General features: G+C 55.6%; 9 protein-coding genes across 9 annotated transcripts; 6 read left to right on the top strand and 3 right to left on the bottom strand.

Annotated features, from left to right (window-relative positions):
- Window positions 1–252: 252 nt before the first annotated feature.
- On the top strand, window positions 253–1555 carry HMPREF1541_09402 (uncharacterized protein; the record flags this gene model as incomplete). Its single annotated transcript, XM_008714076.1, has 2 exons — window positions 253–1194; window positions 1250–1555. 2 exons carry the CDS (start codon window positions 253–255, stop codon window positions 1553–1555), a joined length of 1248 nt encoding a protein of 415 aa, XP_008712298.1.
- An 852-nt stretch (window positions 1556–2407) lies between these two features.
- HMPREF1541_09403 (uncharacterized protein) lies at window positions 2408–3067 on the top strand (the record flags this gene model as incomplete). The annotated part of the gene is made up of 1 exon (XM_008714077.1): window positions 2408–3067. The coding sequence occupies one exon, from the start codon at window positions 2408–2410 to the stop codon at window positions 3065–3067; it is 660 nt and encodes a 219-aa protein (XP_008712299.1).
- Window positions 3068–3292: 225 nt separating this feature from the next.
- On the bottom strand, window positions 3293–4850 carry HMPREF1541_09404 (uncharacterized protein; the record flags this gene model as incomplete). Its single annotated transcript, XM_008714078.1, has 6 exons — window positions 3293–3406; window positions 3467–3607; window positions 3666–4145; window positions 4205–4336; window positions 4363–4763; window positions 4817–4850. The coding sequence occupies 6 exons, from the start codon at window positions 4848–4850 to the stop codon at window positions 3293–3295; spliced, it is 1302 nt and encodes a 433-aa protein (XP_008712300.1).
- Window positions 4851–5579: 729 nt separating this feature from the next.
- HMPREF1541_09405 (uncharacterized protein) lies at window positions 5580–6524 on the top strand (the record flags this gene model as incomplete). Its single annotated transcript, XM_008714079.1, has 1 exon — window positions 5580–6524. The coding sequence occupies one exon, from the start codon at window positions 5580–5582 to the stop codon at window positions 6522–6524; it is 945 nt and encodes a 314-aa protein (XP_008712301.1).
- A 446-nt stretch (window positions 6525–6970) lies between these two features.
- HMPREF1541_09406 (uncharacterized protein) lies at window positions 6971–8955 on the bottom strand (the record flags this gene model as incomplete). The annotated part of the gene is made up of 4 exons (XM_008714080.1): window positions 6971–7184; window positions 7242–7598; window positions 7652–8617; window positions 8672–8955. The coding sequence occupies 4 exons, from the start codon at window positions 8953–8955 to the stop codon at window positions 6971–6973; spliced, it is 1821 nt and encodes a 606-aa protein (XP_008712302.1).
- Window positions 8956–10848: 1893 nt separating this feature from the next.
- On the top strand, window positions 10849–12357 carry HMPREF1541_09407 (uncharacterized protein; the record flags this gene model as incomplete). The annotated part of the gene is made up of 1 exon (XM_008714081.1): window positions 10849–12357. The coding sequence occupies one exon, from the start codon at window positions 10849–10851 to the stop codon at window positions 12355–12357; it is 1509 nt and encodes a 502-aa protein (XP_008712303.1).
- Window positions 12358–14852: 2495 nt separating this feature from the next.
- HMPREF1541_09408 (uncharacterized protein) lies at window positions 14853–17557 on the top strand (the record flags this gene model as incomplete). The annotated part of the gene is made up of 6 exons (XM_008714082.1): window positions 14853–14970; window positions 15019–15073; window positions 15128–15306; window positions 15356–15640; window positions 15701–16308; window positions 16355–17557. 6 exons carry the CDS (start codon window positions 14853–14855, stop codon window positions 17555–17557), a joined length of 2448 nt encoding a protein of 815 aa, XP_008712304.1.
- A 1883-nt stretch (window positions 17558–19440) lies between these two features.
- Window positions 19441–21012, bottom strand: HMPREF1541_09409 (uncharacterized protein; the record flags this gene model as incomplete). Its single annotated transcript, XM_008714083.1, has 1 exon — window positions 19441–21012. The coding sequence occupies one exon, from the start codon at window positions 21010–21012 to the stop codon at window positions 19441–19443; it is 1572 nt and encodes a 523-aa protein (XP_008712305.1).
- A 1218-nt stretch (window positions 21013–22230) lies between these two features.
- Window positions 22231–23582, top strand: HMPREF1541_09410 (uncharacterized protein; the record flags this gene model as incomplete). Its single annotated transcript, XM_008714084.1, has 2 exons — window positions 22231–23161; window positions 23206–23582. 2 exons carry the CDS (start codon window positions 22231–22233, stop codon window positions 23580–23582), a joined length of 1308 nt encoding a protein of 435 aa, XP_008712306.1.
- Between the last annotated feature and the right edge of the window lie 99 nt (window positions 23583–23681).

A 23681-nucleotide genomic window follows, 5' to 3' on the forward strand; every position in this document is an offset into this window, starting at 1 on the left:
CGGATGAAACGATTGGCTTGGCTGGATCGAATATAAATGCGCTCAGTTTGACTTCGAGTCTCGGATTATCCGCCCAACCACGACGCGAGTACACGCGAATACGAACAGTAACAGAACGCAACATTGCAGTGGGCAACAGGCAGCGACCATCTCTGCCCGCGGGTCGAAGATATGACGTCTATATAACGCCTGGAGTGTGCCAGCGACGCGGCGCAGGGGCAGCAGCCCAAGCCCAGCGTACTCATTACGACGATGAAGATCATCATTGTCGGCGCCGGATTAGCCGGTACAGCTTCTGCTCTCGCTCTCACCAAATGGATGCCCAGTAAACCGGAAATCACCGTCGTCGAGCTTAGGACCAAGCCCTTGACCATGGGCGGAGCTATCGGCCTCACGCCCAATGCACTTCGAGCACTCCACGCCCTCGGAGTGATGGAAGGGATCAAGGAGAGACGGCTTGGGGCGGATATAGACCGTATAGAGCTCTTCGACGTCTATTCAGCGGCTCGACTCGGCAACATCAACTTCTGTGACGCTTACGGGAATGGAGTCGGAAAGCCATCTTTCAAGGGATTGAGAATCCTGCGGTCCGATCTCCTAGTTGCCCTTCTTGCGACAACCAAGCAGCATTCGAATATCAAGATACGGTATGGCCGCACCGTTAACAGCATCACCGAGGATGACGATGCAGTCGTGATCGGCTTCGCAGAGGATCAAGTCCAGCTGACGGCCGACCTCCTCATTGGAGCAGACGGCATTCATTCAATGGTTCGGAAGCTACATGTTGAGCCCGATCGAGCTCCCAAGTACACCGGCATCGCTGCGATTGGTGGTTTCGCCGTTGTATCCCCAGATCACCCCTTGCAGTGGGAAGATACAGCATTGAGCCAATCCCTCCGCGGCAGTCTCCTGTGTAGCCATTACGAGCGGACCAGAACCCGGCAATTCATCGCTGCCGTCATGGAGACGGAAGACGTCAGGTCGAAGGAGGGCTGGATCGCGATGGGCAAGGAGCAGGAGGAGATCAAAAGGAGGGTGAAGGAACGGTACCTGGGTGCTAACATCAAGATGCATGGGATACCCCCACTGATCGAGTCCAGCCGCGACTGGAATCTCTACCCCGTCTATGCCCTGCCTCCGCAGGGAAAATGGTCGACCGGGAGGGTCATCCTTGTAGGTGACGCGGCTCACGCAGTAAGCAGTTCTACCAATATACCGAAGCAGCGTTTGGACTAACATCGGCTCACAGATGCCGCCTCAAGGTGAAAGCGCAGGCATTGCCTTTGAGGATGCCGTAATTCTAGGCCGGACAATGTGCACCACAGATGACAAGGGACTCACTGGCCGATTGGCTGTGTATGAACGCCTACGCCGACCTCGCACAGACGAAGCCTACCGACAAGCGTCCTTCGGCTGGAACACGCTGAAGGATTCGGGCTGGCTGGCGTTTCAGATCCGGTCGTGGGTTACCTGGGCTTTTCTGTGGTGGACGGCAAAGTCGAGGGCTCTACACTACGGAGAAGATCTGGCGACCAAAGAGCTGGATTTCTCGTAAGCGAGGCCCATGTCAGAGATGCTGGAGTTGAGTTGAACGCTTGTCGAATATTGACTTGTCCGATGCGAGAAGCTTGATCATATCAAGCTGTTCTTAGCGCTGTTGCCACGAGTCGCTGTGTACATCCCTGCGAACCAGTCCGAACACTCAGATGATTGTCCCGAGATCGGAGATGTGGCAATGTTCTGTCGCGTTTCAAGTTGCAGGACCCGAAGCATCTCGGTCGACCCAGGCTGGGTCTTCTTACGACCAGATAGGAGACGCATCAGGCATCGAATTACCCTCCACGACGATCGAGGCTCATTGAAGAGTAATCAAAATGATTTGTGGCTATGGCTCACTTGATCCGGGGTGCTAGAATTGAAGGACTTCAAAGAGTTTCAAGTCAGGGATCCCCTTCGTATCTCAGCCTTGCCTCCCCTACAAGTGGATCCGATCGAAACCAGCGAGCGGCTCATCGTCACAAACGAGATCTCCCCCCTAGCATCGATATCGTACCTGTGACATATGAACCATGTTGCATACCCAGACATCGAAAGACTCTGACGCCATGCCGGCCCAAGATGGTGACCTGAACATACGAACGAGGTCTAGACGGAATCCACAAATCGACCCGAGAATTGCACAACAGGCAAGAAGACGACCAGGACCTATGCTTGTTTGCAAGCACAGCCTGAGGCCGAGCAGCACCGTATATAATCAGCAGCAGACCTCGCTGAGAAGCATACTTGCATCAGCTCAAATCAAACCCGCTTCTATTCCTCCTTCGCTCATTTGCATCAAAACCCCTTCCTCCACCTGCCTCTGACCTCCAAAAGAAAGCATCAGGTCCAGCCGACCTGCAACCACACCATGCAGCTCCTCGTCCTGCTCCTCACCAGCCTCGTCGCTGCCACCGCAGACTGTGCCGGCCCCTCGCCAGTCCACGCGACCACTGGCCCAGCCAAACCTCGCGTCAGCAGCAGCAGCAGCAGCACGACCACAAACAGGACTCCCGCCCCCAGCGCCAACACCAACGCCGGCACCTCCTCCGCCGCCCTCGCCCTAGGCCCCACCTACAAAACCACCGTCACCTTCTACGGCGCCGGCGACACCTTCGGCTCGCCCAACTGCAACACCGACACCGCCGCCTGCGCCTTCTACACCTCCCCCGGCTACAGCGCCGCCGCGAGCCAGAATCTGTTCGGCGTGGGCCCCAGCGCCGGCACGGGCCCCGCCTGCGGCACCTGCTGGCGCCTGACGGCGCAGACGGACAGTTCTGGCCACGCACTCAGCAACGCGGGGAACGCCATTGTGGTCATGGTCAATAATCTGTGTCCTGCGCAGGGGAATCCGCTGTGTGCGCAGAACGGGCTAGGTGGGGTGAATCAGTATGGTGGGAATGTCAATTTTGATTTGTGTCGTGATAGCGGGGCGGCGGATGCATTTTTTGGGAGCAGTGGTGTGGGACTGGCGGTCGGGACGGCGCAGCAGGTGGATTGTAAGCTGTGGTCGGGCAGTGTTGTTCGTTGAAGGGGTTTGGTTGAGGGAGAGGGAAGAGGGAGCTCGCGGGATTTTGGTTAGCCATGTTCGTTTCAATCATTCCATAGCTACAAGAGTTTCAAGATTGAGATGACTCGTCTATGGGCACCTTTGACCCTATGCTGTAGGCCTCGACAAGATTAAATGCAACGACTATATCTCACCTGCATGGCGGTCGAGCTCGAACAAAAGCCTGTAGAACAGTCGCCTCTTATGCTAGCACAAAGGAAGGATCCGCCCCTGTTCCAGCTCCGAGCCCACCCGTTTCGACAGCTCGGGCCACTGCTTATGCGTCTCCAGTTCTGCGTCGTAGTCATACAAGTGACGGTTCTGTATTCGGCTGTGTTAGCAACAACCGACGGCGGGGCGCGCAATCGATCGCAAACGTACCTTGACATGCACGTCTTCCGGCTTCGGCAGTACGCCCTTGTCCAAGTTCTTCAGCACGCTGTGCCATCGATCCCGCAGATCCTCGCCTGCCGTCTGCGAGATTCTGGTGCGTGGGAACCTCAGCTTCTCGTAGACGCGCGTCTGGTGTTCATGAATCAGCAACTGAGGTAATGTTCACATTTGCGGGCAGAAGACTTACCGCCAGAGGTACGTTGTCCTTCCCAGCCAACAGTAGACATTGAGCGAGCACGCCCGCCGACTCGGTGGCTTGGCTTGCGCCCTGAGCGCTCGTCGGCAGATGAGGGTGGCAACAGTCGCCGAGCAAGACTATCCTGTGATTCTTGCTCACCCAAGTCGGTATGGGATCTCGGTAGCAGATCTTCCAATCCAAGCACTCTTTCGTCTGGGCCAGAATGGGGGCGATCTCAGGGTCAAGGTCCTTGATGATGTCGCGAACCTGGTCCATGTCGCCGGGCTGGAACCACGACTCTTTGATGTCTTCCGTGTCCTTGTGGGTCAAGATCCAGTTGAACTCGGCACCGCCACGGAGCGTGTTCTGCACCACGTGAACGTCCTCTCCTATCCAGAAATTGACGCATTCTTCTTTGGCGTACTTGGAGCTGTTGGGGTCGTCGCGGATGTGTTCGGCTTTGAAGAAGGCGCGGAAGCATGCGTAGCCCTGTTGTTGGCATCAGCTTGGGGGAGTCATTAGTCGTGTTAGAATGAAGGCATCTCTACCGAAGCTTTTGGCTTATCATCGAAACCCAGTACCAATTCCCGGGCCGGAGACTTGATGCCATCAACAGCAACGATGATATCTGCATCGTCAACAGTCCCATCTGCCAACGTGATCTTCGGCCTCTCGCTGTCCTCGTAGGCAATGACCTATTTCACACGTAAGCCGAGTTCCCCTGCGTTCGTTCAGCCTTGCCACTCGCCTCGCTACTCATATGCAACGGAATGCTCTCCTTAGCAACCGCCTTCAGGAAAGCATCATGATAATCACCGCGATGCCCAATGAAGCCGGCCATGTCCATCAGCTCCTGCTGCGCAAGCAGCTGACCGTCCTCCCAGCGTCGGATCTGCATGTACTTGCTCTTATTGCCAATCTCAACCAGGTCTTCCCGGAGGCCGGGCGACCAGCGGTCCAGCAGCTTCAGAGCATTCTCCCCCAGCCCCAGAGAGTCGCCTAACCGCATAAACCTACGGAGCTTCTCATACACGACGACCTCGAAGCCGGCATGGTGCAGAGCTAGGGCGGTCGCGCAGCCGCCGAGACCAGCGCCGACAACAATGACTGTGTGGTTGAGTTGGAAGTTGGACGGGAATGTTGGAGTGACTTCTTCTTACCCTTGCAACGGTCCGAAGTGCCCATAGAGCCCATGCTGGTAGCAGGTATAGTAGATGGAACCTATAGTTGTGACGTCCACAGATAGGATCTGGATCAGCCGGGGGGTGGTGCAAGGCAGGAGGACTAGATGATCTTAGCCTACCCCTAGTCAGTATAGAAGCGAAGCGACCCTCACTGGGGGTGGCACATGGCCAGAAGCGTACCCCAGGCATAAACACACGAGCGTATGGGTTCTCCGTGGTGGGGTTTGCGAACATGGAGCAGTTCCGCACACGAGCACAAGGCGTCAAGCCACCACCCCACATGCAATAGGCGGATGTTTGGAGAATGCCCACCTTGCGCCTTCAAACACTCTACTGTAGTTGCGGAGTGCCACCAATAAGGCCATTCCCCAGTACGGAGCTGGGGCTGAGCCCGGATCCCCTGCCGATGCGGAGAAAGGCTGCCCACTGTTGATGGGCAAATGTGACTTGTGGTCGGATGTAGCACGCCGAGCGGTGCAAGGCCTGACCTCAGAGTGCCATGACCACGGCAGTGTTCGAATGTCGTGCGTGACCATACTAGGTAGTTGGAGAACAGCCTTCCAGTCCCTCAGGGCCTCGGATGAAGAGGAGGGTTGCTGCTGAACTTCGCTGCTCATGTATAGTCGCTATCAACCAGGCAACTAGGCAACCTCAGTCAACGGATCGCTGACAAACTTCATATTCTCTCCCACGACAACGACCGAACAAATATACACGTGAACATAATTGAGCCGCACTCATGGGTCTCACCGTAGGCTATATCGGCCTAGGCAAAGCCGGCGCCTCCATGGCATCAAACCTGCCACGTGCCGGGTTCAAGCTCATCGTCCGCGACGCAGACCCTGAGCGGGAAAGGGCCTTCGCCGATGCGAATCCGAACACAACTGTCGCATCGGCAGGTCCGGACGGCTTCAAGGACGTCGACGTCCTTGTGACCATGCTCCCACAAGGCAGAGTCGTTCGCGAGGTCATCCTGGGTGACCATGGAATCGCTTCGCACCTTAAGAAAGGTACCATCATTATCGACACCTCCTCGTCGTCACCATTCGACACCCGGTCTCTAGGCACAGATCTCGAGTCAAGAGACCTGGTCCTCATCGATTCCCCCGTCACGCAGGCCCATCTACACGACACCGACACGGGTGACGCCACGCTAATGGTCGGTTGCAACGACCAGACATCCTTCGACCGCGCTCTCCCAGTCCTACAAGCCATGGCCAAGTACGTCTTCCATATGGGAAAGCTGGGGGCGGGTCACGCGATGAAGACGTTGAACAACTACATTTCTGCAGCTTCGATTGTCGCCCTGTCGGACGCGTTGGTGACGGGCCAGAAGTTCGGGCTGGACCCCGTGCAGATGATTGACGTGCTAAACGTGGGCACCGGACGGAACTTCTCCACGACTGACAGTTACCAGAGTGATGCACTGCCGCGGAAGTATGCGAGTGGGTTTCAGCTCGCCTTGTTGATTAAGGACGTGGGGATTGCGAAAAGCGTGTTTGAGCATGAAGGATTCGAAACGGAGATGCCGGGATTGGTCAACCGGTACTTCCAGGAAGCTATGGGGATTCTGAAGCCGGACGCAGACCATACAGAATTGCTGAAGATGTGGGAACGCAGGGCTGGTCTCGAACTCAAGACAGGCCAGCCATGTGGCGATACTGCAGCGGCGGTGAAGAAGTGATGGACTCACACTGAGGCAGAATGGAGGGTTTGGTCGACCATAGCACGTCGCAGCGGCGGGTAGAATGCCAAAGCCATTCAAAGCTGTCATTGCGTCGGAAGCAGATTCTAGCAGGGGAAGAGGGGGGTGGATAGACTGACCATGTCGTTTTGGCTCAACCAGGCATGTGATAATTCAAGATCAATCTCCTTTGATTGTATGGCAGCAGCGACTCAACAGGTTCGTCTCAGTGCCAAATAGTACAGCGTCAAGGAATTCGTCCATAATATCTTCCTTGTACTCAGCCATCTAGCTCGACAGGGCTGTTCAACTTGGCGCTGTCTTCACCTGAACCATGTCACAGTGCAAGAGGAAAGTTGTAGCATTTACTACAACGAGCAGTATCCAGCATGCATTCAAGGCGCGACGCGACTATTGTTGTTACCAAGGGCGACACTTCTGCGTCCCTAGAGCTTTGGCCTGATGCCATCCCGCAAGATATCGCGCTTGTCGCCATCCAGAATCTCCCAGCCCTTGCCCCGGAAGCGTTTACCCCAGATTCCATTTCGACCAGGTGAAAGTATCGAGTTCTCGTCAATAGCGTCCTTCAGTGTCTCGTTGAACTTCCGCAGCGCGCCGTTATTCCAGCCGTAGGACTCGGCAACCTGGTCTGCAAAGAGTCTTCTCCAACGTTAGTCGCCATTCCTCGTGGCTTGTCATCTGGAACATGGTACTCACAGGTGCGTGCGGTATTCACCAAAGCCCTCCGCGGCAGCCTCGCGGATCATTTCGCGCATGATACCGGTGGCCCGCTGCTTGGCATCGGGGTCGTAGCGGTCATATACGATATTGACGATAGTATGCATCTCCCGACCCGCAACACAGAGTGTGGGGAATAGGTCGAACCCGTATTTCTTGTGCAGGCGAGAGACAATGTCGAGCACGACGCGAGCGTCCTTGGCTTTGGTCGGCAGGATTGGTGAAAAGAAGAGATGAGCTGCATTGGGCACCCAGTTCAGCCAGTCAAGCTCGCGGAGCACCGGTACGCCGGAGCACACTTGCACGCGGGAGTGGAGATAGTGCTCCGGTGGCATGCTAGGTACGGTCAGCCGTGCCGGCGATATCAAATGCAGAGGGAGGAAACTCACTCCTGTGGTAGATAGAACCTGCTGCCATCTATCTTCTCGAACTCGGCCCGGATCAACTTCAGCTGAGACTCAATGCCGGCCCTGTCACCGTATTGTGTGCCGTAGAACACCCACGACACGTCGCCGCAAGGCTGCTGAGCGGCGTGCTGCCGTATCACTTCTCGCGGCATCTGCCCTGGACCATCATACCAGTGTGTCTTGGGCTTCCCTGTCACAGCCAGCTCCTGAATGACATGCCGTAGCTGGGGGATGTTGCCAAGGATGCGTTTCTGTGCCAGAGGTTTGATGATCTCCACGATCCGTTCAAAGTCGTCCTCCTGCGGGAAGGTGACCATGTAGGATTGGTGGTCCGTCTCGGGCATAAGCCAGAAACCCATCTTGGTTACAATGCCATAGTTGCTCTGCGAGAAGATTCCGTCAACATATGGTCCATATGCCGCCTGGAACGACTGCCAGCAAGGATTATCGGCGCCGTCTTTGCCTGGCATGGCGCCCAAGCCTGTCCGCAGCAGCGAGCCGTCGGGCAGTACAATCTCCATTCCGCAGTGGTTAGCGAAATGGTCGCCGTAGGGCGTATAGCCAACGCCACGATCGATGGCATTGCCTAATACACTGCCTCCGCCCAGATCTGGACAGTCAATCCACAGTGGCAAGTTTCGCTTCTGGATCTCCTCGTAGAGCTTGAAATATGAAACTCCTGGCTCGACTATGCAGGAGGCATTGTCGCCATCGATATTCAGTACTTGATCCATGCGCCGGCCGAGATCCAGGACCACCGAGCCTGGCACGCGGGGTGCGCTACCACCGTAACCCAGGTTGCGGCCCATGCTAATTGGGTAGACAGGAATGGTATGCTTGTTCGCCCATTTGACAACTGTTTGCACCTCCTCGGTCGATCCGGGGTAGACTACGGCGGAGCAAGTCATTTCTTCCTGGTCCACCACATGGTAGGCATCGTGGGTATTGCTTTTGTCTCGATTAGATCAAAGGAGTTACGATGAGGAAGCTCGGTGAACTCACGGATGCTCCATATACCACCCATCTACCAGCGTCTTGTCGTTCACTTCGACATTGGAAGCGCCTATCGATGCCTTGAGCTCTTCAATGGCCGCATCGTAGGTAGCCTGGTCAACATCAGGTGGCAGCGAATGCCCTTTCCTTGGCACGCTGTCTGGCACAGTCTTCTGTGAGAGTAGGCGGTCTTTGGCCGCTATAGCCTCCTTTGCTAGCCGCTCCGGCACGCCACTGTATTTCTGAGTCAGGCTAGGGATCGCATTTGTGATGCCGTTGATGATAGACGACATTTTGGCAGCGACTTCTGAGTTGCCAAGACCGGCTGTGAAGTCGGCTTCCTAGGGTCAAGTGCGTTGTCCAACGGATTTGAGAACATGCATCTCTCGGAAGCGCTTCGTTCGAGCTCTAGAAGAGTCCGAGGGTCAGGCATATGCCCTTGGTTGAGATTGTCCCCCACGCATGCCTCCACATGGGTATATCCCGCTTGAGGTTTGGGCTATGCATGATAGAGTGTGGTCCAGATGTTCGGAGCCAGGCCAGACGTCTGCCCTGTGTCGACCTACAACTGCCGTAAGCGAGAGACCTTCTTAGTGGAAGCTGCTGAATAAGGGCCGCGGATAAAGCACCGGTCCCATGTGGGGAAGCTGGCTGAGGTGTTGGGGAAGTTGAGAATAACCCCAATCGACCCCAGTCCGTGCTTCGGACTTAGGCTGGGCCATAGTCGTACTACACAAGAACCCTATGCACTTGGAATTGGCGGGGTAGGTGCATAAGTGCATACATGGAGAAATCCACCATGTGCTCTGCTAGCGAGCTCTTCCTCTCATTTCAAGGGAGCCTGCATATATGCCATGACGATGCTTCGACTAGGGGGATTTCTTCCTGGACCAAAAGCGATCTCTGTCGCCTGTGCCTGCTTCTCTGGGGTTCGGCTTACCTCTCAAATGTTCAGATGCATGCATTTTCTGTGCGCTCATATACTGTGATATGTCTGCCGGATGGTTTTAATGGTCGATAGCTGTGCCCTAGAATCTTGAAGGGATGACGTTAGCTGTTGCGTTAAGGCTGGACAGGCAGTGAAACGCACATCACTACATGAGAAGGGATGGTAATCATAAATCACCCTTTTCTCTTTCCAGACCAATGCCCGAAATTACGATCAAGTCTTCGCAAAGATCCGAGGTCCTGTGTTATCAAAGCAAAGCGGCCCCTCGGCCGAATCAAGAAGGTCGGGATTCACAAGAGTAAGGGAACCCAGGTCAGAGCATGATACCCTATCATGCCAAGATCGAACACGTACAAGTCCCTGCGCGATGGACCATCGAGAGATTTCCCAGTCTGCTTGCCTCCGAAAGAAAGATAGCAAGCTGCCGGTCGTCCCGTCTCGATCCCTCCTATGGGATCTGCCAGTATCCGTCCTGTCAGCGGATAGACACGGCACCGACCCAGGAAAGTCCATACACGATATTGATCGATGCGACCCTGCTATCACGCAACCCGGCAAGGCCCTCTGTCATCGAGCAGCGTTTAACCGTCTAAGCAGGGCCCTGGCAGAGCCAAGCAGGCGCCGCCGATGACTCCCCCGCTCCTGCTAAGCCAGATCAATCTCCGGGCCTGCAATCAGTGCTTGGCAGGGCCCGTGTCCCAGGCGGCTTCCCTCCAATGGATCCACGAGCTGCTCGTCCTCCGCTCTTATGCCAAGCCGATCTGCAGGCTTCGACAGCAGGATTCGCAAACCGCATTCGACGGTGCTTTGCTTTGATATCCACTCGAGCTACCATGTGCGGAGGCAGCGGCCACCCCCGAGAGATCGTGACAAGACTTCGAGACGACCCCTCCTGTCCATTCACCGCTCGTAGCTGCGAGGCTTGATTCACAGGTTGCAGCCGTTGGCCTTGTTCGCAGCTGTCTGATGACGATCGGCCGCACGCGAGCTGCCTCAATCAGCCTGGCTTCATGTCCTTCAACCAGCTATCTATCAAGAGAGCATGGTTGCAACCGAAGTTAAGCTTGTTCAAGGCTCATCACGTTCCCACTCTCGCCACTGCTAATCTTGTACCACAGATGATCCTACCGAGTATAAGAGACGCAATGTAGCCTCGAGTCAGAGGGGCCCCCTCGCACGTTCCCCTTGATCTACTCACATTCGTTTTGGGCCGAGCAGAAGGTTCTCAGCATTCATAATGAAGACCTCCCTCATCTCCACGTGTGCCTGTGCCGCCATCGTCGCCCAGGTCACGGCTCAGGACTGGGATGACAGCGATCTCCCGCCTGTTTCCTCCGAGACCCTCGTCGATCTCGTCACCCTCGAGGACCTGCAGGCTGGCGCCGAAAAGCTCCAGTCTATTGCCGATGAGAACGACGGCACCCGCGTTTTCGGTGGCGCGGGTCATAATGCCACCGTCGATTGGCTTTTCGACGAGCTCAGCGCGCTTGGCTACTACGATGTTTCAAAGCAGGCGTTCGTGGAGCTCTTCTCCGGCGGGTCTGGCTCGCTCTCAGTCAATGGCGAAGAATATGAAGCGGACATTCTGACTTACACCCCTAGTGGTAGCGCTAGTGGATCTCTGGTCGCCGTCGACAACCTGGGCTGCGAAGAGGCCGACTTTCCCGCCGAGGTCGAGGGTCAGATTGCCCTCATCTCGAGAGGTGAGTGCACTTTCGCCCAAAAGGCCACCAACGCTGCCACTGCCGGAGCTGCTGCGGCTCTGATCTACAACAACGTCGAGGGTAGCCTAGCTGGCACTCTTGGCGGTGTCGGCGACTACGTGCCCGTCCTTGGCCTTGTGCAGGCTGATGGCGAGGCTCTTTTGGCTCTGGCTGAGGCCGGTGAGACAGAGGTTGAGATGGAGGTCAGCGCCATCCTTGAGAATCGGACTACGTTCAACGTCATTGCCGAGACCAAGGGAGGCGACCACGACAATGTCATTGCCCTTGGTGGGCACACCGATTCGGTAGAGGCCGGCCCCGGTCTCAACGATAACGGCAGCGGTACCATCGGTCTGCTGACGGTAGCAAAGGCGCTCATCAACTTCTCTACCACCAACGCCGTCCGCTTCTTGTTCTTCAGCGCCGAAGAATTTGGCCTGCTGGGTGCCGAATACTACGTTTCGCAGCTCAACCAGTCCGAGACCGAGCTTGCCAAAGTCCGAGCCTATCTCAACTTCGACATGATTGCCTCGCCCAACTACATCATTGGCATCTACGATGGTGATGGCAGCGGCTTCAATCTGACCGGCCCTCCTGGCTCTGCCGAGATTGAGCTTGGCTTTGAGCAGTTCTTCGAGTCACAGGGGTCGAACTATGTGCCCACCGAGTTCAGTGGCCGCTCTGACTACGGCCCCTTCCTTGAGAACGGTATTGCCGCCGGCGGTCTCTTTACCGGGGCAGAAGAAATCAAGACCGAGGAGGAGGCTGAGTTGTTTGGCGGCACTGCGGGTGAGGCTTTGGATGCCAACTACCACGAGGCCGGTGATACCATCGACAACCTCAACTATGATGCATTCCTGCTCAATACCAAAGCTATTGCTGATGCCGTCGCCCTGTACGGCACCTCGCTCGACTCGATTCCAGTGCGTGGAGCTGCTGAAAGGAGAAGGTCGGCCGAGGTCGCCAAGGCTCGCTTCAAGGAGAAGCGGGCGGAAAAGCACGTCCACAACGCGCCTTGCGGTCATACCAAGTCGGAGCTTTGAAGTGTCATTGACGAGGAAGACAAATGAGAGATGAACGTGGACGAAGGACGGCCTAGGATAGCCAAAAGATGCCAGACAAAGATAATGACAGCTGATTCAGCCACTATAACTCATGTCTGCCTTCTCGGGCAGCGATCCCGAGAGTCACAATTTACACTTGGTCCTGTTGGCAATCAGCAATGCGAGCAGGGGCGGGGTAGCGCTTGGATTGACCTGGCAGCTTCTCCTCGAGATCGCACTCCCAACGCGTCACTGCTCACAGTCTAGCTATGTCGCCCCATGACTTCCCATCGTCCACTCCATCATCTCCTTTTGTGTTGTTCCTTTTGTATTCTTGAAAGCTATCTTGGCCGTGCCGCCGGTGACCGGAGCCATGTTTGACGAGCCATTCTTCTTCATGAGATCCAGCCGAACTAGTCCAGGGGTGAGACTAGGAGAGCTGACGTATAAGGTGTCGATATATGCTCGAGAGCAGGCAGCAGGAACCCACAAGCACCATGTTTCGAAGCGTCTTGAAGCTTCCTTCTGTAAGCCAGTCAAACCAGATCTGACAGCTCAGGTGACCGTCCATGCACATTCAACCGCAGCTGTCATTTTCTCGGAAGTGCGCAGACGCATTTCCGTAATGACAGCTGGGTTTACCGCCTTGAAGGATGCTCATTTGATCCAGAGTGCGTCCGCTTCTGGTGTAGCACAGCCTCTACGGAGGCTGATAAGTAAAACAAGGCGGGAAAGTCTATCTGGAAATGCCTCGAGTTCAGCCACCATGTGTTAAAAGCACGTATTGGAAGATCACAAGGATCTCTTCCCTCGATGCTGGTACTCCGCTTACACGATGGAAGCAGCCTGCGCTTTGGAGAGACCCTAGTGAGAGCATCAGACCGCTGTCAACCCCCAAGTCAGGAACGTGCACGGCTTGCCAAGAAGGCATCAAATCAATAATGTCATGGAATGTGTGCGTCAGAATCAGGTCGATGGTATCAGGGGGAAGGGAACACGCTCAGATCAAGGTTGTGGCGCCGTCCATTGCTCAGCCTATAACGTCAGAGAATGGATGGACCTGGTGGAAGATGTCGGCTGAGGCTGAGGCTAAGTGGTGGAATGAATGGGTGAATTACATGTGATGGGTGACTTACGATTTACGATACTGGGGGTCGTGCGGGTAGACTCCGACCTCTGTATGGCTTACTATGATATACGCATCTTGGAGCGGATTTGACACCTTGTAGACCTCATTGCGAGTTCGTCCCGTGTCTTCTTCTTGTTCTTCAGGACCCAGGGGTTTGATCGACCTAGCTGCCTCCTTGATGGCAGAAGCAAAGGGGATGGGCGATCATGCCTGCCTTACTTTCGCACCGGGTCCACTGCTCCAGATCGGACCGAGGTATTCGTATCGAGTGCCACGGCCTGAGGTGACAATGTTGCAAAGAAACTGGTGTTCCTACCATACAAGGGTGGAACATAATCGTCGGACGTCAAGCGGTTCCATATCAAGGTAGCAATAATTGGTCGTTGCGGTGTGTCGAGGGGTGTCCAGCGGCAGGCTCTGACGGCGCGGGGATGCCAGCCGGGGAGGCTAAGCTTTGCTGACGATCGGCTGCACAGGCGAGTAATCCGAAGGACTTGGGGTTCCTAAGCAGGCCCATTTATTGGCTACAGGCCGCCTTGTCCGGGGTGGATTAGCTTGAACCGCCGGAGCACGCGCTACCGTCAAGATTTTGAGGGGTCGGCTGCCGGACTCCAGGCGTCGCTTCCACGCCCCAAGCCCACACCCACCCGGGCCACAAAACCATCTTTACTTGCCCAGGGAAAACGTGTTCAAGTAGTCGGTGTATCCATATGGTCCAATGACGACCCGTTAGATAATGGTACAGCATGCGAAGCTAAAGGCGGCCAAAACTCGACCTCGGATCAGCTCGTCGAGTGCAGCTGCCAAGTCCGTGCTATGTCTGTCGCGGCCACCTTAGTTCCTACCCACTCAGCCCAACCCCGCCCGTCCCAACTTGGAGCATGAGGAATGCCGTGCAGCGTCCTTCCTCTCCTTCTCCAGTTCCCACAAGTCCCCCGGCGGCTCAGGTCCCTTGCCTGTGTACTGCCAAACCCAGCCCGCAGGTGGCCGAGATCTCCAGCACGACGACTTCGCTCCCAGACTGGGATAGTCACTATGCACGGATTTGCCTCTTGACCTGAACCTCCATAGCCTTTTGTTGGTGGTGCCAGTCTGAAACTTCTTCTGCCATTTTCAATCGCGACAACTATCACACCTATCCATCATGACAACGATATTGTAGCGCCACTCGGCCTCCTCCATCCTACGCATGCGCCGCGCGTGACGAGAAAAGCTGCAGGAATCGGCCCGCTCTCGAGCTCGTCCGCAACTTCTCCAGTTGCCCCACGCTCCACACCGACATCGCGCAACATCTTGGCGAACCGTCGACCTTGCGGGCAGCCGTTTCGTCCAACACAGTCGGCGGATTGCGCCCACCATCTCCATTATGGCGACCCAAATGATGGTTCTTAACCCCAGCAGGACCGAGTCGGAGCGATACAGTTGCCCGTCATGCTCCAAGTCTTTTGTTCGCAAAGCCCATATGCTCAGACACCAACAACAGCGTCAGTGTTACAAATCTTCTCCAACTGATGGTGATTGACCAGGAACAGATGCAACTTCAAAGCCTTTCAACTGTACCTTCTGCTCCAAAGCCTTCAAGCGAAGGTATGCTAGACTCAAGCTGCTTGATACGCACACTCGCGACTGACCCACCCGCAGTGATGTGCTACGCGCCCACCAGTTCCGTTGCAAAGAGAGAGGGGATGCTCCCGTCCCCGAAGGCCAGAGCAAAGGCCGAAAGAGGTCCTCGTGTGCTTCTTGCGTCAAACTCCGAACTCGCTGCGACCAGGAGACCCCTTGTTCCCGCTGTCAAGAACTCGGCAAGGAGTGTGTTCGAGGTGAGCCGAATACTAACCCCTTAGCGTTCAACACTGACTTGTCATGCAGCACCCACAACTCATCCTTATCCGGTCAACAAGCGCTCCGACGCGTCCCGTCCCAAGAGTCGAGATGCAATTTCCATTGCCCATCTGCTCAACAACGCCGGTGACGACGAATTTCACAATCGTTTTCCCGTTCCCGGACAACTCCAACAAGGCGATGAGGATGAAGCAACTGCTCCGTCCCCCGAGAACGAATCAGAAACTTCTCATTGGAGTGAGGAAATCGAGTCTTACGATCCCTGGCTTGGGGCTCCTGATTCGGGTTTCGACTCCTTTTTTGACGGTCTTGGTAGGTCTTGGATTCAACTTTGTATGAGTCCAGCGACAGCGAACTAATGGCTTAAAGTAGAATCACTCACCTTTGGAAACTCAAGCATGTCTACTGATCCACTAGCCATGCAACCCATCAACATGTGCATTCCCGACGCCAGAGCACAAGCCTTGGAGCCTCGAGCCCACGAAATTCGACAAGCTCTACAGACGACCGCCATGACGTTTGGCGGCACCTTGCCCGAAATGCAGCCATTGCTCGAGTTGGGACCTGCAATCAGCCAATTGACCGCCTCCGAGGTTGCCTCGTTGATCGACCTCTTCTTTCAACACTATCACAAACACTGCCCTATTATCCACAAAGCTTCATTTCAGCCCACCAACAAGCCACTAGCTCTGGTGCTCGCTGTCGTGGCATTAGGCGGTATGTATGCTCCGGACAAGGCCAGGACCGATCGTATGCGCTCTCTCCTGGACGTCATCGAGCTGTACATCTTCAATGTCCCGGGAATACGTGAGGAGTTTGCATTCAGCTTCGATCTCAGCCAAGCCGCAGATGAGGAGACTCAGTATGCAAATTTTGAGATGCTACAAGGCGCATACCTCATCGTTGTTGCGCAATACTTCTCTGGAAATCTTGCTGCCAAGCGTCGTGCCCGTCGGCAGCGCTTCATGCGCGTTCTTGATGTTGGTGTTGCTTTGCTGTTATTGATATTGGCTGACGCAGTTGCAGATTGCAAGATCATTGAAATTACCCTCGGCACAGCACTCACCGTATATTTCCATCTCCGATCAGGCTGCTTTCACCGCCTGGCAACGTGAGGAATCTCGCATACGGCATTTCGCCATCATGACAGCATTGGATGCTGCCATGGCGATTTTCAACAATGTCCCGCCACGTATCACCTTCTCCGAACTCGACCTGCATCTTCCGTCTGATCAGGTGTTTTGGAACATGGGCTCTTACACCGATCTAATCAATCAAGCAATCTTCCCCCGGCCCCGAATGAAAATGCTGGATGCTTTTCAACTTCTGTTCGCACCTACACCCGAGTTTCAGGTGGCAGCAGAGAAAGAAACCTGGAATTGTTGGGACTGCATGTACCTGATCCATCTGCTCTATTCACACGTATGGCGTCAGACCTTCTCGAATCCTCTATTACGCAAGTCGCCGTTCACCACAGCTGCGCCAGCCAACATACTTGATCCACTGAAAACGGCGATGCGCAATTGGAAGAGTCTCTGGGATGATGTTCGCTCTCAACTGACCACGGAACAAATTGCTGGAATGGGATTCGAAATATCTTCGGACAGTTACTGGACCCTCACAAAGCTGATTATACAAGCGTTCGACACTGGCAACCCAAAGGAAGACCCAGTGTCGCTGTCAGGTTCGGCATCTGTCGCGAGTGGCGGAGCCCACGACCAAGGTGGCACAGCGGCACAGCAGACACCGCGTGGTCCATCGACCTATCCTGATCCTGCCTCAGTGCAGGCCATTCCGACGTCACAAACAGCCCACGTGAACGGCCACTATCCAGACCGCAGCCAGTATGCTGTTGGCCCTGGGCACGGGATGGCCCCTCTTCAGAACGGCATGAATTATATGCATGGCATGAACGGCATGAACGGCATACACAACATCAACAACATGCAGATGAGCATGGGCATGAACGGCATGAACTTGGGCCCCGTGCCGGTCGATCAACGGATGGCAGTACCATCCGTGAAACAGGAAGAAGAGGCGGTGCAATCGTCTGGCTACGCGGGCGGGCTCAATCTTGGCGGCAATTACCCGGCCTCTTCTGAACCCGCCAGTGCGACAGCTACAGACTTTGCGACCTCACGCGGAGGTGCACCTGACTTTATGCCGCTTGAGGCAGACTGCGACATTCACGGAGCGCACCTGAAGAAGGTATTGGGTCGAGCGAAGTGAGCGTGGCAAATAAAAATACGTAATGCCCCGTCCAAGTACCTAGCTAGAGTCATAAGATCCAGTACTCGACCATGTTCAACAATCTACTGTATTGCCTCTCTCTCTCCAGCATCCACGTCAACGACTGCTCGAGCACATTCTCGTCCCCGTGCTACGCAATGCCGAGGAGGTACCATTCCGCCCTGCCTTGGCCTCTGGCCCCCAAACTGGGAGGCTGTGCACTGGTGCACACCACACAACCCCGGACTCGTCACCATGAATTGCTGGCTTGTTGAAACACCGCTAGCTCGTCTCATTGGTGGATATTTCGGGTGCCTTGACCTAAAGGCTTGTAGCGAGCTTGTAGCGAGCTTGGGGTGGTTTGTCCTCGTATTACTAGTACTCATTTGTACCTTTGTAGCGGTTCGTATCGTGGAGAGTGGTGGGTTAGTATCTAGACCTTGTATCCTGACGCTCGCGACCACGTATGATCTACCTCTCATATCAATGTCCATTTGAGAAACTCTTCTTGACTTCTTTACTGCAGCACGGCGGACGCTCTTGAAGTGCGAAGAAAGGGTTTTCGGCGCCTCACCCTCGTACAACGTTTCGCAGTTCTGGCCCACAGGGGACTTACAGCACCGCCTATACCGAGGTGCAGTACAGTTGCATAGAAAAGCTACTACCACCAGACCGACAGGCCGACGGACGTGGACGCTCCAGCTGCGCTTGCGTCTCTCTCCTCTTTGCGTGCGAAACGTTGTCGCCGCAAAGCCAGCAGTAAAAAAAAAGCCAAAGAAAACAGGATCTAAAGCCAGACGCAAGAAGTCCAAGCAAGCATGGCGGAACCAACCAAACCCCCCGCCGCCGTCCTCACCACCACCACCACCACCATCACCCCCACGACGACCAACGACACGACCACCAGCGAGAATGCACCCACCATCTCCCCCACGCCCACCCTCGTCAACGACACCACCTCCATCACCAACACCACCAATACTGCCAACAGCACTCCTCCCCGCCGCCGCCGAAGGGACATCCTCCCCGCGCCCCTCCTCGCGCAACCCCACGCGCTCCTCCGCCTCAACACGCTCCTCCTCGCGGCAGTCGGCCTGATCGTCACGGGCGGCATCTTCTCGCAGTATTTCCCGGACGAGAAGCGGTACGCGGACGACGGTGGCCGCTTTACGTTGTGCTGGTTTGGGCTCATGGTGTTTGGGGCCAGTTTCGTCGGGACTGCGCCGTTGTTGGTCGTGCCGATTGTGCCGAGGTTCGCGGCCGTTTGGCCTTGTGCGTCTGCTTCTCCTAGGAGGAAGAAGAGGAGGGATATAGAGGGGGGAGCTGAGGGCCAAGGCAGGGAACGACTGCGGTTGCATCCGGCGGTGTATCTGTCTGTGGAGCTGATCGTGGGGCTGGCCGTGCTGGCGTTGACGATTCTGGCGATGTTGATAGCCGGGTATGGGGCCGAAAGTGAGGTGGGCGTGGTGCTGCTCCTGGAGATCTTGATTTGTGTGTGCCATGTTGCGGCAGTGTTGTATGCCATTGGGGATGTGCATCGCTTGAGGAGGGAGCAGAGGGGGAAGCGGGCGAGTTTGAGGGCGAGTGGTGAGGATGGTGGTGGTGGTGGTGGGCATGGGCCGAGGACTGGGAATGGGAATGGGAATGGGCGCGGGCTGCAGGGGTGGGTCGAGTTGGAGGGAAGAGGGACGGGAGGTGCTGGCGGGGGGTTGGGTGGGAATGGAGACGGGCTCTAGTGAGGGTGAGGGTGAGGGTTGAAGGATGAAGGATGAAAGACGAGAGACGAGAGATGAGAGACGGACGTGGTATACGTGTATGCAAAAGCTGACCAACAAATCAGGTTTAATGTCTAATGTTTAATGTCTAAACGAAACACCCACCGCTTACCGCACGCTCCCCTTTTCAGCATCGCCTTGCACATGCTGTTGTAACTGCACAGCCGAATCATGCTGCTCATTCTCTTGCTCCTGCTCCTGCTTCTTCCGCAATGCCGCCAACTCCTCTGCATTCCCACAGCCCTCACGCTTCCTGAAGCTGAAGCCGCCATGCCAGCCCAGCCAGCGCGGCTCCCACGGCCCGCGCATGGCCGACAGCACAAAGATGAGTCCCATTAGCCCAACGCTGAAGCTGCCGCTGGCGCGCCAGCCACCCAACTCATAGATCTTGTTGCCCGCCGATGTGCCGGTCAGTTGGCCCAGGAAAGTCATGAGCATGAAGGCGGTGTTGACGCGATTGCGACCGGTGGGCTCGACCGAGTAGATGGCGGTACGATTGGCGATCTGAGTAAATTGCATGCCGGCGTCGAGGCCAAAGGCTTGCAAAATGGGGCCGGCGACGGTGAAGGTACCGGTGTAGGTGCCGATAACGATGCCGGTGAGGTTGATGGCTGCGCCGATGATGACGGCAGCCCAGGGCGTGATGGGGGCGATGATGAATTTCGCGTACAGGGGGCCGAGGACCATGCCAGCAATGCCGATCAGAGAAAACAAACCGATGACGGTGGAGCTGTATTGGTAAGGAGGCGAGGAAAGCAGGAAGGTCATGGTGGTCCAGTAGTTCATGAAGGCTCCGGAGATGCAGAAGCTGACCGCGCCAGCGTAGACGAGGACGGCATGCTTTCGGCAGAGGAGCAAGATGGACCAGAGCATGCGGAAGTAGTTGATACCTGCGGGATTGGAGGAGGGGTAGTCGGGCATAAATAGCCACAGAGCAGCGAAGATCAGATACTGCAGGCCCAGGGCAATGAGGTAGATGGTGCGCCAGTGGGTGTACTGGGTGACGATGCCGGAGAGGATGCGGGCAAGGACGATACCCATCATGTTGCCAGACACAACGATAGAGAGAGCGAGTGGGCGCTTTTTGGGCGGTGCCAGCTCGCCGACCAAAGGCAGCATGATCTGAGGCGTGACGGTGGTGATGGCGGTGATGAATGAAATGACCAGGAAGGCATTGAAATCATGGGTTACGCAAAGACCGATCCAAAGAGTCGCCGTAAGGAAGACCAGTCCCAGAGTGTATGGTCTGCGCGGGAAGAGGTCGCCTAGGGGACACACGAGACCTAAGCCGACTGCATAGCCGGCCTGCATGAGTGTCGGGACACGGGACACGGTAAGGAAGGGGACGTTGAAGTCCTCGGCCAAGATGTTCAAGATGGGGTGGTTGTAATAGAGATTGGCGACAGTGAAGGCACCAGCAAAAGCGAAGAGAACGTTGAGGCCCATGGAGAACTCGGGCGGCTTCTCCTTGTCCCAGCGACACCATGGAGGCATCCAGTTGATAACGGTCCATATTCGCCCGAGAAGGCTCGTGTGGTGAGGCTCTGCGGTTAGGGGGCCGGCGTCGGGGGCTGATCGAGCAGCGTCTTGGGATGAGGTCAGCGGGACACCTCCCGGCGTTGCTGTTGGAATGGTTTTTGGCACATTGCTGATCGCCTCGACGTTTGCATCGTCGCCCATGACCTTCCCAAGGGGACTGCTAGATCAGTCGCGAGGTGCAGAGAAGAGGAAAAGAAAGATGAGCTCCATAGAAATCGGCATCTTTTCGCCAGTGCGAGATGGGGGAATTTGGAGATGTTCGGTCGCTTCCGTGCCAATGCCTATCAAGCCTCTGTTGATCGGTAGGCGTCCAATGCCGATAACCGGTCACAGGGCGGACATGCTAGAACATGGATGGAGATGGAGGGCAGCTCAGAAGTCCGTAGGAGAATCCACCTGAGATGTCGATTGTGTTGCACGTCATGCGTAGATACACCAGGCTCTCTGGCAGAGCTGCGGTCGTGAAGTCAAGATCAGTGTACTGAGTGAGGTTTCTCAAGCCCCAATTTCGGTGCGTTTCAAGCGTGCCAGCGCCCGGAAGCGATCACGTGTGCCTGGGGGTTGTTCCCACGGGGGGCTTCAGCTTCCTCTCTGATGCCGAGTTTCGCTTCTCACCGTCAAGGGCCACCCTCGCCACCTTGTGTTCATGTATTCTGTGTCGCGTATCTACGCGACTAGGTCAATAACAAGACCCTATCCATCGTTGTTCTCTCTTCATAGTCGCAGCGTAGACCAAATTATTTGACCTGCTGTTCGTAGGTTGCAGCTCGCTCTTCCACTTCGATGGCCTTCTGATGCGCGGCCACAACTGCTCAAACTCGGTCTCAACATGATCCTGCCTCATGTCGCCAGGCTAAGGTCGAGCTGAAGACATGTTGAGGATGTCAACGTCTGCTCACGATTGCTGAGAACAGCGTCCTGCCGGTGTGGCCGATGAGCTTGCCTCAGCTTCGACTCGGTCTGGCTCCTACGAAGCAACATTCCATCGCACCGCCATGTGGGCACGGTCGCCTTTTAGCATCATGTCTCCAGTCATTGGAATCACGAGGCTGCTAGATGGGGCTGCTGACTGTCAGCAACACCCCATTGATGGTTACAGGACTTTCTGGTTACAATCAGCCCTGACACTATCACGCACCACCACGCCCAACTTTTGTAAGCTACGCGCGGGCCCGCATGTCAGCTAATCCACTAGATCAACTTCAAATATCTCTCGTTGCCTTTCATAAATCTCGCTGCATCCATAAATATCCCCCGGACCATTCTCAATTACCACCCGAATCAGGACCAGAGAGGTAAAAGTGCGGCCGTCCCTCCCTCAGCCTACTTGCATAATACGATCTCTCACCTCCCCAAGCAATGACTGACTTCAACGGTCCTAACTATCCTCCTCCTCCAGGCCCGTCGTACAAACAACCCTCCAAGTTGGGCCAGTTCATCCTCGATCCCAGAACCTCCGTCAAGAACTACATCACCGACGCTCTTACAGAACCTGGCCGTCCTCCGCCAGCAGGCAGCTACGTCGGCGGTCCTCCTCCCATTAATCAGTATCAAAACAGCCGGCCCCCATCCTCTGGACCTCCTTTAGAAGCGCCGCTGCCACTTCGCCCAGCAAAGCACCAACAGCAACCGCATTCCCCGCCACATATTGCTCAAGACCTCTCATCCCTCTTTCCTCCACCTGGAACATCAGGATCCCCATCAGGACCATCACTGCGCCCCAATTCCCGGCCACCCAGTCCAGGACAAGAGCAGAGGCCACCCCAAGGACAAGAACTGAGGCCACCTCAAGGACAAGAACAGAGACCACCTCCCTCCTTCAAGCCCCCTCACCGCGGTGACAGCGCTTCTTCACTACAGACACCGGACAATATGGACGGCCCAGGTGCAAGACCCCCAAGCCGTCTAAGCTATCCCGACCAGTCCATGCCGGGTAACTTCCGTGCTGCATCTCCTCAGCCTAGTCCACAGCCTCAGGGACCTGGCTATGGACAGATAGGTGGCCCACCGCCGCAGCAAATGAACTTCCACAACAGTCTGGCACCTCCCGGTGACATGGCACTACCTCGAAATATGGGCGACATGACCCAGATGGGCCAGATGAACGGCATGAATCAGATGGGCCCAATGGGTCAGATGAATATGGGTATGCCAATGATGGGAAATCGCCCCCAATCTCAAATTATGACTGTCGCAACCATGAATCAAGGAGCGCCAGCGCCCAAAGCCTTCCACCGCATGATCAATGACTACAACACGTTGAAAATGGGCTACTACATGGCGCATATACGTAAGTTTCCATGCTCTCCAGCCCAACTCAGCTAACTTGTATAGAATCCGAGTCGGGAGATTTGACCCAAGTGATTGCTCGACTGCGTTTGCTTGCGCGCGAGATATGGAGTTTGCGCCATCGTCGAGCCACGGAATTTGAAGGTAGCGAGACCCACGCCGAGGCTGTCATCACCTTTTGGAAGAGCGAGTTTGACTTTTGGTCCGACATCTTCGAGGACAGCTACGACCCTGTTCAGCAGCAGATTTCGTCCATGATCAAGCAACAGAACCAATACGCCGCACTCTGCGGGCTAGAAGAGGCTGCAAGTGCTGGCGGAGACAAAGAGGCGACCGAAAAGCCCAAGAAGAAGAAAAAGGCGGCGGATGTACTCAAGAAGAAGAGCGTCATGTTCAAGCCTGGCGACGAAGAGCAATACTGAAGCTGGCATCTGTGTTTTGCGCTGGAGTTGAGGGTGTGGGTTGGTGGACCGTCATGACCATGATCGAGCTAATAGCACGAGGAAAGGAGTAGAGTCTCT

This window comes from Cyphellophora europaea, assembly GCF_000365145.1.
Source record: "Cyphellophora europaea CBS 101466 unplaced genomic scaffold supercont1.10, whole genome shotgun sequence".
NCBI classification, from domain to species: Eukaryota; Fungi; Ascomycota; class Eurotiomycetes; order Chaetothyriales; family Cyphellophoraceae; genus Cyphellophora; species Cyphellophora europaea.